Source organism: Varroa jacobsoni, unplaced genomic scaffold (assembly GCF_002532875.2).
Source record: "Varroa jacobsoni isolate VJ856 unplaced genomic scaffold, vjacob_1.0 scaffold_11, whole genome shotgun sequence".
NCBI lineage: Eukaryota > Metazoa > Arthropoda > Arachnida > Mesostigmata > Varroidae > Varroa > Varroa jacobsoni.
In genome coordinates this window covers 213,743-226,107 of record NW_019212913.1, presented here as the reverse complement: position 1 = coordinate 226,107, position 12,365 = coordinate 213,743, and the positions used below count along the sequence as shown (strand labels likewise).

The following is a 12,365-nucleotide window of genomic DNA, read 5'->3' as shown; positions in this document are numbered from 1 at the left end:
TATGGCACGTTCTCAGTGCGTCTCTTGTTGGCTTCACTGTCACCGAGCCCTAAGCACAATTTTTTTTCCTGTGAAACCACTTTTGGAGGCCTGGCTTCCTCGCCTGTACGCTAATCTGACTCCTGTGTCATATTATTCCCGGCCTTCTTTTGTCTGACATAGTCGCATCTTTCCACGTGTCGACTTTCTTTTTTTTCTCGTTTGTTTTCTCACTTCGACGTGGCTTTGAAGAAAGCAAGTGCTTTCTTTCTGGGCTCGCCTGGTCTTCTAAGCGCCTCTGATAATGCGTAGGACAAAGCGAGCGTCCGCGAGGTCAGCTTTAGGGCCGTCGTCTTTGTCGCCTTTTGCTATTGCTATCCGATGTATGTAGGTCATGTACGTCTGCACTACTTCCGCCACGGTTGGATTCGGCAGAAGGTGACGCTTGAAAGGTTGGAAACGTGAGCCCGTTAGAGTAGAGGGGTGTTCTCTTATTCTAGAATCTATTGCGTCTATGACCGAAGGAAGCGATGAGAAAAAGACCGCAAACAGCAAGTTTTTCTGCATACTGAGCCGAATTCGGAGCCCGAACTAACTGCGAATGTTCTTTGACCGTACTGCACCAACCGTTTTATACTGTTGCACTTCTGCTTACTACCCATCACCGTTCTTTGTTCGATTTTTGTATCGCATTGTTTCGATAAACAGACCCAATTGTGTGAATAATTTCATTCCGATACTGGGTTGGTCGATTGCGCTGTTTTAGGGATTTGATCGCGGTGCGGTGGTGGTCCCGCTAGCTTACTTCAGGTAAAATGCTTTTCTCGTTCAAATACTTAAACACTGCAGCGTCCTAGACATCTTATCACTGTGCGGGAAATGTTTCATATTCATGCATAAACTATCTCGTGCCTTTATTTCGCTGTCCCTTTGCTACGATAACTTATTCATTTTAAGACCTCGTGCGATTTTTCTGCTATCTCAAAGTAAAACTGATGTAAACTTCCCTGTAGATTGCAGTACGTAAGTAGGTAAGCAGGTAAGCAACGACAACAAATTGACATTTACGGAAAACTTTTATTCGTCTTCTTGATTGAAAAATTATTGTAATATAAAATAATTTAAAAAAATAGTTCATAATAATTTTCACATTTTGCATTGTTAAAAAATTAATCCAATGAGGAAATCTTTTTCCTAATTGACATTCGGAGCATATCGTTTTTATAGTCACGTCTTCTCCATCACGAAGCCGCGTTTACGTGAAAAAAATCAGAGATAAACATGGAGCTACCTGATGGTCAGCAAAAAAAAACCTTGTAGTCCATGTTCTAGCCGGATCCCAAAGGTCTATGGACTGGCATGAATTCACTTAACACTTACGCTATTTATAAACAGATTTTAATTTAGTTGCTACAAAAGAAAACTCTTACCATTCAGCATCAAATTAGCTGTACAAAAAAAAAAAGGCAAATATAACACTAATATAATATATAAATACTTCTAGTACTCAGCACAACCAATAGAGGATTATCTTGAATAATATATGATTATATATGTAATGAATGCTACTTCGGTCTCCGACGTTCCCTACTTGTTCATTTCATCTTAGATGGTTTGAGTGCTTTGCCCCACGTACGCATATCTGGATCCGAAAGGCCTGTATTTGTCATTAGGTCACGGCGAGACATGGTTAAAGAATACGTGTTCTGTTGACCCGACTCGGCGGTACCGAATTAATGAGTACTTTTGTTTAGAGAGAACATAATTCACTGCGCACGCAATACGTGATCATACACAAGATCGTACATCACGATCTGCTCCAATGCCGCCTATTAGATCTCTAGCAGTAAAGAAGCAGGACCGTCTCAACAATTGCTCTACATGTTAACTCCCCAATAAAATTAGTTTATCTTGTTCTTCGAACCCAGTTACGTTGCCGCATTTACCTAATTTTTTTTTCTTCTAAGGCCGACTAATCAGGCCTTGCGGTATCTACAGATGTAAAGTGCTCCGAGCGATACATACATTTGCATAGTTTCAGCTGTTGCAGATTCAATGTAGCGTTGTATGCCCAGCTATTCAAATAGGTGCTTCTGTATGGCCACGTTCTTTCTATGCCTATGGACTCTATAATCATGTTATCCATAATGAAGCAGAAGACCTGCTCTCAACATCAAAGATGCCCACCACTCCACTGTCGAGATATGGATGGAACTAAGTAACTTTAATATCCGTTCATTAAATCCGTAGCATAGAAATGAACGGCTAGACTTTTAGTCAACTTAACTCCTAGGTGCGTCACGAGTAATGAGAATCACAGTTAGATGGATGGATGGATAATTGTCGATCCGACATCATGCCAATCGACGGCATGGAGCAACCGCTAGTCTATCCATCGCGAGTAACTTTCCTTGCAAACCCCAAGTCTAATGTCCCGCACAACGTCTTGAAGCCTTCGTATATTTGCACAGGGCCCAATAACTCCTCTTACAGCTAAGCTGTGACGTTTGGTCTGTTTCTTAGTTCGCCGTTGTGACTAAACGGGTATTTAGATGCAGCCATATAAACTATAGACTTCAGACTCAGGACGGGTTGTCTAATAAAACGTGAATGTGCGTCCATGTATGTGGATAGGTAGACAAGCGATCCGATGAAACAGGCTACGATACCTGACCATTACAGCGACTGCAGCTATTTATCGAGTAGTGAACAGGCAGCGATCTAACGATCGAGTTGAGCGATAGCGTTCTGGGTACACAAGACGAAGGGTTGTGGCCGACCAACGAAAACGAACTTGAAGAAATAGGTAGCCGAGGAGAAAAAGTAATGTAGTCTAAGTCATGCGAACTGGGGCGGACGGCGAACTCGATGCGGAAAGCTGTTCAGTAAATGGATAGACAATTGATGAAGAAATCAGGGGCGTGAGGAGTCAGGCTTCTTAGATAGACAATGGGGAAAAGGAGCAAAATAGGACACCACCTAGAAAGCGGGTAAAGTAAAGACTGGCCAAGCGCCGCAGCAGGAACTTCTGCTACCGTCTTTCTGAGCATGGTGTAGTAGCTGACGTGGCGGAACGCGCCTGCTACCGCTGCCAACTTCGGCCATACAATGATGAATATAGTGGACGAAATCCCCCAACAACGAGAAGTCGGTTGCCGGACTTCCCCTACAACCATCGGCTCGACATGCGGACGACCCATATTTCCAGAGCCTCTCTCACCTAAGACCCCTGCTTTTCTTTTGGCCTGCTTTACGCCGCGCATTAAATGTATGTTAAACGATATATTGTAACTATTGGATGGAGACACGGCAGCACGTTGCGCTGACAGGAGGGGCTACAACCTGCTGTTTCGCTCGGTATTGTAGCGTGACACGAAAACGGAAAACAAGCGGCTGTACATAAAAATAGCTAACACAACTAGTGTTTCCATTAACAATACAAGACTACATATATTTTTAATGCATTTGCCGGAATTTACTCTTCTTATGTGACAAAATTAATAGAAACCGACCAACGTGCATAACTGATGGAGGTAGAAAACGCACGCTGGGGTGAGAAGTGAAGACTTTTACAGAGAACAATAGTGACAGGTGCATGTGTCGTGGGATGCCTCACAAAAAGACTGACCGGGTGAAGAAACTCCATTGGAGGGTCTCCTAATTTGTGTCGACCATCAGACGGATCGTAGTGTGCGATCGCTGTTCCCCTTTCTAGTCATTTTCTGCGGTGGCCGATTTCCTGTTTGGTCCATGAGCAAAGCTATCCAATGAACTAGACGTCACTCGCGCATCGGTGCATTGACCGAGAAACGGCCTTTCTAGTGGCCCTTCCAAGCACTCCGGCGTAGGGATCCGCTTCTGCAGTTTTGATGCCTCGCTGTCCTAGTTATAGCTCTTAGTTGTCCTTTGCCTTAGGACATTCGTTTTCGCTATCGACTATTTGGACCCACAGTTCAAGGTTGCGGCTGTTGTAATCAGCGGCGAAAAGAGTCACTTACATAGAAAATTACGCAACTAACAAAATAGCGTTATGTAAAACTATTATTGTTAGACGCATTCTTTTAATAGACATGTCACCTCAGTTGACGAGACAATTACTGCATCGAGGGAGTGTTAAACGATACCTCTGTGGCTTCCGGCTTACCTAACGGAAACAGTGATGTAGTTCAAAGGAAAGAATAGTGATGTAATAGCAGAATTCCGTGACTGGTTCTGTCTACGCTAAGTTTACCCTAGAAGTGAGCCCGTCACACTAGGAGTGGGCTTAAAAGCCCACTCCTAGTAATGACGGGATCTGCATCGACTGTCGATGCATTGATTGAGAATCCTTAATCTAATACTACTCACACATCTACGTTTAGCTTGCATCCAGCAAAATTTAAGCGCACGACAGAAATAAACTCAAGGAATCATTTCACCAAGGGTATTTCATTAGAACCCAGTTTCCAATCATAGGCAGAACGACTACCTTGATTGCCAATGAGTGAAAAATTTCAGCATAGTCAATCGTACTCATCTAGCTAAGACGCACATGTTAGGCGAGCAGTACAATTCTATACATTTCGTACATAGATTAAACAAAACATCCGATATGGCCGCCGAACGTTGTTCCAGACGGCTAGTTTCCACCACGAAACCCGCGTCGAATTTCTAACTTAGATGATCTTATGTGTTCGTGAGTTCGTTTATGGGGCAACCAGATTAGCGTCACAGAAGGAATCAATTAACTTAAATGTACTGACCGGTGCTTTCTTTAGGTATGTCGAATGCAGTAGCGTAAAGATACACGGGGACCATGAGTAGGGCAGACACCGTCCACGCAGTGAGACAAACGAATTTAGCGATGAATGGCGTCCGATACCTCGGCGATGAAATCGGATGACAAACGGCTATATAACGATCCGCAGACATCACCGTAAGCAGAAGTGACGATGTGAACTGGTTGATTGATGTTGTCGTCATGTAAATCTGAAATCAGATCGAACATTTTCAATTAATGATGATTAATTCAGTAATGTGGCTGAGTGGTATCCTGTGGGAAATTAACTGTGGCAACTAACACCCATACTTGACGCTACCATTATAATACTGAAGAAATACGTCTTTCATCGTTGCACATCCCTCCTTGAAGTCTTCCTTTAGCTTGTAAAGGTAAATCTCTATCGCATGCCCTAGTCTACACTAGTTTGGAGCCGAAAGCTTGCGAGCAGCGTATGAAATGCGTTCTACTTGTATTAAATTGTCAAGTTTTACCTTTCAGTACACATTATGAATAGCTGTATTGTTTGATATCGGCATGGTATAAGAAAAAAAGAGTTTCGTCACTTGATTCAGGTTCTTTTCAATGATGTCGCATACCATGACGGCACGTTTTCGGCCGAACTAGCTGACTGAAACGGGGTGCATAAGTGCGCCCCGCTATACAGGGGTAAGGGCAGCTTCTAGGGGCGCAGGCGGAAGTACATTCATTCTACCGTTAAGTTAAAAACTCACGTTCACGAACTCTGATCTAACCACCATCCACACACGGTACATGCTAGGCCTTAAAGCAGCACAAATATATTCGATGACAGAGAGTAGAACAAGCACCGACATACTTCCGGCGGCCGACCGCAACCGTAAAACCTACTGCTAACGATTAAACGCCTTACCCTTCTGCTCGTATGTAATATATAATCTGTTAAGATACGATTTTTACTCATAATTCACTTTTGGCGTTACGCTGTGTGACGGTGTCTCAGTCTGGACGCGGCTGGCACGTATATCACTCTCATAAGCCCGGGCTTGCAAAGCACTGTTTCCGCAAACGATTGCAGTAACGGTGTTTGTACGCCGATTTGAATCGTTGTAACCGAGTTTACATGAGTCATAAAAACAACTGATATACACTAAATAGGCATAAATCCGATTGTGTTCGATGCAAGTGGCGTTCGTAGAAATTTCAACATTAATCAATGGGGCAATCGTTTCTGGCAAAGGCCAAAAAAATCTTCGGTAGCTCTTAGGAACAGTCATTTTTTGGCTAATGTTTAATCAATGTTGTTATTAAATAAGCATATGACATGTCAGCGCACTTGGAGATTGCGCATTTCCGATGCAAATCACAGATAGCCGTATAGATCCTTGATCCTTTGTGTTAGAAAGCTGAGTTTTAGGTGATCGAAACTAAGTAATGCCCCTGAAAAGAGAATACACCTTCTAACTTGAATGAAACTCACCTTAGTCTGCAAAGTAATATGTATACTTAACCCAGGGTCCAGATACTTCACAGATGCTTCACGGGGCGCTCTAATTACACATTTAGCGACAAATACAAATTCTATCTATTATATTCAAGGTATTTACACTTTTACAATAGCTATGTGCGCGAAGTTGGGTCTAGCAATGGGTTAGCATATGAAACTAAATAACGTAATGTATTCTGGATATGTATATGGAATGTTTAGCGTTGATTTTCCCATGAATCCATCGTACAGGTCTTCTTGGTAGTGGGGCATGTGGCTTACTCTAATTCATCTACGAAATGTCTAAATCGTTGAGCTGGAGGAACGGTAAGAGACACAGACGAGGCAAATTCGGCTACGGAGAATAAACTTTAACCGCTGCGAACCTGCGAGTTCAAGCCGAGGAGGCCATGCGATACGCATAGCGGGCTAATTTTACCGTTAGGTAATACATATGCTTGCGATAGTAAGGGGCTGTAAAAGCCAGCTAGTTAACTAAACTTTTTACTACCAGCCGTAACCTGTCTCGTTATAAATTAGGTCTTAGACACATTGCCGTACCATTCCTACTGCCAACAATTAAACTTGTTGCTTCAATGATCTGTCATATATTAGATCCATATCATACTGTGTCTACGAATTTAATACGAAAATATCAAAATGCCCCATTTGTTAATTGCCCAAATGTCATAAGGTAACACAATATGTGATCTGTGTCATTATTGAGGTAACAATAATTGAATCCGTCAAACATATCATTTCGTGATAGTACGACATCGTCGCCCGGGGCTGCTAAATCTGGTGGAGCTCTAGTCTAACGACTGGTATTGACGTAACTCATGGAAAATCCATTTTTTTTTATTTCACATTCGAGTTTCATATAATCTGTACACGCATGAGCATCAAGGGCACGTTCCAAGTAGCGTATGGGCAGCTGCAAACAGGTGAACCTGCGTAAGCATTAACGTTAGCATCTGCGCAATCTGGTAGATACAATTTGGCCGGTCTTAAATTGTTCAGAGTCATCAATTCACTGATGAAGTTAGATCAGCATTGGCAAAATTATCTGTAAATTCTGTGCAGAATTTTCTGTGTAACCGACATCCCCGTGCAAGGAATCGTGATTGACTAGTGTAGATCAAATCTTAAAACAATATGTAACAAAAAGCATGACGAGTTCTTCCGAAAGCGGATTACTGTATATGATATTTATTCTAGGTGCATCTTATGTTTTTTTTGGCACGCTAGGATGCCGCCTGTGGCTAGAACAATCAAGTCTTCTGGACAGGTATATACATAGGCTTAAAAGCGCTGACTTTTCGCAGCTAAGTGATGTAATCATTAGAACGGTCAAAGTCGCTGAGTGTACTACATACGAATGACCCGAATACCATCGAAGCTGCTTAGTTGTTCTTGTTCCTCTGCGTTGGCAATAATACAAACCCAATGTTCTGTATAATTCTTCAGCCTTCAGCCAACGCAAATCGGTAGTCTAGCTATATAGGAAAACGTTTTCGCATTAATGTCGCCGATCGCACTAAGTGACGTGCTGCTGATGTGCTCCTGTGTATATCTAGAAGCCTTGACGTGCATCCCTTCCCCCAGCTGCTAGCAAACTCCATCATTGTCGTTGTTGAGAGCTCTCAACCGAATACCGAACGTAAAAATACATCTGGGATGTTAGTACCACCATAACCAATGAAGCTGCAAACCAATGACTCCCAAAGGGCACATCCCTGATGATGAAGCTAACTTTCAAAATGAAGGTCCCCCCAACCGCAGTAGAGGGCACCCACAGCGCGCTGCCTGTGGCCTCATCGACCCCGTATTGCATTCTTCTTCGTTGAGTCTCTCTGCTGTTTTCATTGCCAGCATTAGAATTATCATTAACGTGACCTCACGTTTTTTTCGTACTGTCTGATGAAAGCATGGGATAAGTAAAGCTAGGTAAACAAAGTTCCAATCAATTGTAAAAACGCTTTGGTTCTTTATAATGAAGCGACATTTTGGGATGAACGAATTGCCCAGAGACCCAGTCACAACTCGCATGTTAATCTTTATTCCTCTGAGGTCCTCCTTGTCCTCTGGGCTTCTGCGGCACGCACCAGCCACCGAAGTATGTGCTGTGCACCATATGCTGTAATAGACAACTAACATTGCACCCAGCTACCGTAGGATTTGTAATGGAGATTAAGAACGCGACTGGCGTACACTCAGGTTCAGTGGTCACGATACTAACGGTTTACGAACTGATATGATAAAAAACAGCTGTGGAAATATGGTAACTTTTTGTTGAGGCACGATGGGGTGTAATTAACTCATATGAGTTAACTGCATATTATAGCACGAGCTTAATTAATTTATCCGGCAGTCAGGGAAACCTCGAGAAGGCTAAAATATGTTTAACTTATGTGTTTATTATTCTATGGAAAAGCCTATGGAAAATTTGCACTAGACTGAGCGATGTGCAATCTGAGACCTGTTTAGCGAGTGATACTAGGTATTTGTTTGGGCCTTCCTAAGCCTGAAGTATATTCGGCTAGATGGTATATTATAGAAAAATATAATATAAATAATAATAAAAATATTATACGACGTATTTGACACTTCATCTGGAAACGATTGCTTTACGTCTAGTAATGTTGGAGGGTGCCACCTCCAACATTACTAAACGTTGGAGGATACCAGATTAAACAAATCGCTCTAATTGCACTCACTAGCTATGTAGCAATATTCGCTGGAAGAACACGCTAGCTTGTTTATGACAGCATCTGGCCATGATGATAGATTTATATCCTAAGGTCATTCATATAACAGTCGTATATTACGTCATAATGCGATCTGGGCGGAGATAGCTGTCTGTCAAATCGTTCCACTAAGGGTTCAATCGGTAGTAACATTGCTTACTCCAAAACAATAGTAGATCAGGCAAGCGCCCTCGGCGTCAGCTTCTCCATTTCGGAATGGCTAACTCTTGACGCCCATAATAGAGCCCTGCATAGCAACCGGCAAAAAAGGCTCTACCTATATCTTGTTACGTATCCAGGTGTATATGGGGGTGCTGCGCACGCAATCGCCTACAACGGACACGTTTCTTCCACTGAGCAATCTTTGAGTAGCTGCCAATCCTAAAAGTAGGGTAATAAATCTGTAGCTAAAAAAACACAAATGCGTGTTTTATCCACTGGCATATCAAATTTGTTTTTATTTAATGTTATATTTCGTTTCTGTATACGTGTCGCGGTAAATTTAATACTTTTCAGACAGAGTCTTATATCCAACAGGGACGCTAGGCATGCTAAATGCCCGCTCCATTCAAAAATATATCTCTGAACGGTTGATAATTATCGCTAATTCAGAAGTTTGTAAGTTTTGCAACTTCTTTTGCAATAAGAAAGTTTAAGAACTTCTCAATCTCGTTGGATAAGATGTCCAAGACGCGTTTTATCAAAGGATTGCCAGTATCGGTGATTAATCTAAGCACAATAAATAATTTAAACGTATTATGGAAAAAAACATGGCCCAGCAGATGTTTAATTGTAACCGTTAATCAAAGCAACTTGTCCTATTTCTATAAGCGGTTTTTATCAATTTCGAAATTCTAGTTCTTACTATATATATAAATAGTAGTATTCTACGCTATCTATGCTCTACCTCTATTCTATAACAGTATTATGGTACCTTAGGAACAGGTATAATTGACCGAAAAAATTATTTTTCTGATACCGTTAAACATAACGATAGGGAAAGAGCACAATAATAGTTTAGTGGTAAATCAGAAACTACTCAAGGCACCAACGCAGATTCAGTTTTTCATAACAAATATCTCAACTACATTGTCTGGTCAATATACAAGTCAATAGTAAAGTAACGTAAGTTTACCAGTTTATAGAATTCTTGTGCCTGTTACACTCCCTTAATGAGGCCTTATGGGTTTATTTGGTCTTACGTATTGGCCTCACCAATTGGTCTTACGCTGTCTAACATGTCTAACACTAACATTAGTAGAGGACGTTGTTGTCATTGTGGACCACGGCCACAGTTGGTAATAACACGGCAAAGCAAACAAACGAGATAGGCGGGGGAAAGGGAAGAAAAGGGTTCAGGCAATCTCCTAGCCGCCCACCAAACTCGCTACTGATCGCCACGGGGACGAGGCTAGTCTTGGAAACAAGTTCATGACCTGCTGTCCCCGTACCCCTGTTGTTTCCCCCATTATAGAATCCTTCTGATCCGACGAAAGAGAGTACATTCATGCGATTTCTTTTCATCGTAAACTGAGTAAGGGAGTCTCAAGGAAGCAAAATTCCCTTGCTTGTTTGCTTTCCTGCCTTCTGCTGTTCCTATCTGCTGCTTCGACTGGTGTTGCTAATTCGTTGGTTCTTCCCATTCTTCTGTCTCGTATGCTTCGTTCAGTTACTCCCATCCATCTGCAGTTCAGAGAGAGAAAGAAAGTGAAGCCAGAAAAGCGAGAACCTCATCGGGTATTGGTCGTCTATCTGTCTTACCCGCTCCTTGTCTCTGTCTCAATCTGCTCCTACCCCTGTCGGATACTGTAACCTGCTTTCTTCGCCATCAACCTTTCTTGTCTATTCCTTCATTCTACTAGCCTTGCTTACCCTGAGCTGTCGTGCCCCTAACCCCACGCTCCAATTCTAACTCCCATTCGCCACAGAGTTTGGCAATGAACAAACTGGAGAAAGAATACTAAGAACTAGAGACAACTACCCCCGTCTGATTCCACTTTACCTTTATAGCCAAGTCAGCCGCGAGATCCATCGGCCGCGACCAACGCAGTGGCCGTCACGGCTACCGACGAAAAACTTACTTTCCTTGCCTCTACCGGCAACAACAGGCAGTAGAGTTATCATCGTCTTGAAGCACGTCCGGTTTCCGTTCTAGCGGTTTCCAGGAAATAGCAGCAACAGCAGCACCAGCAGCAGGAACGCACACAGACAGCCATAGCTACAACACTGACCAGCCATATACCCATGATGCCTATATCGAATCATTGTACTGTTATTGTCTACGTACATGCGACTATCGAATAAGCCAGGCTGGCAGCCGCCCAGGTGGGACCAGTTAATGGCATACCGTTGCTTCTCGGAGAGGCCTGGTGACATCGCAAATTAACAACAGGTTGGAATGGAGTAGCGGAACGGTGCTTACTTCCCAATCAGCAACGACGTGTGAAGCCGACGATGTGGCAGGAATAGAGTAGATGACGTTTGTTATCAAACTGATCATTGGATTCGAGCAACCGAAACAGAAAATAAAAATACAAGTGGTGCATGAAATGCAAGATAATGATAAAATCCTTTCTTACCAAGTGAAAAAGTTTATTCTGGTCCTCAATGATGTAATTCTAAAATCGAAAAATAAGGAACATGGGCTCGATGTATTATGCGTGTAAACTGAAACATTTTGAATGAAATTTTTAATGGCGTGGCCCGCGCATCTGAAATTACCCCAAGATAGTCTATATAAAAATTCTATGGGGTTCTTTGTAGATTATTGTCGTAATGGAATTTTTCTACGGACAAGCATAACTTCTGCGTACTTCAGGATTGTAACTTCTGCGTAATAATATTTCTTTTTTTTTTTAATTAAAGACGCAACAAAGTTTTTCTGGAGGGTGGGTCCGGTCACGTTAAAGGTTAATATGAACGGAAGCAATCTGCTGATTATCATAGAACGCTTGCTTTCCGTCCAACATCCAAACAGAGAAATTGTTTTTATCCAATATATAAACAAGTGTTTGACCCACAAAGATACACAATCGGCGCATTGTGTATTTCACCGATGTTTATGTTTGCTGTAACTCTTGGTAACTTGAGCATTATCAGTTACGAATATTTTTAAAAATTTTTGCCCTGTTTTTTCTTCTGTTTACTCAATTTGTACGTATGTTCATGCGCATATGCAAGGTCCTGCTATTGGCAAGAGCCCAGTCGTATTTCGCCTAATAGACAAGTTTGTGTTCTATAAGTTACATTTAACTAGATAAATATGTCAGTTGTATGACCGTCTCAAACTACTATCTGCCATATGCTCTAAGCCTACCATTTGACAATGACGGTCGATAAGAAGAACAACTTCGGGGGGCAAGAAATGGTGTATATTTGTCAAAAACGTTCTGATCTACGCAAACACAAAAAAGCA

General features: G+C 42.1%; 1 protein-coding gene across 1 annotated transcript in view; it reads right to left on the bottom strand.

Moving 5' to 3' along the window:
* Window positions 1-12,365, bottom strand: part of LOC111266894 (somatostatin receptor type 2) — a 66,685-nt gene that overhangs the window by 26,545 nt on the left and 27,775 nt on the right. Inside the window, exon 3 of the mRNA XM_022844778.2 lies at window positions 4,722-4,947. Coding sequence (XP_022700513.1) covers window positions 4,722-4,947 — 226 coding nt within the window. The remainder of the gene's footprint in view (window positions 1-4,721; window positions 4,948-12,365) is intronic.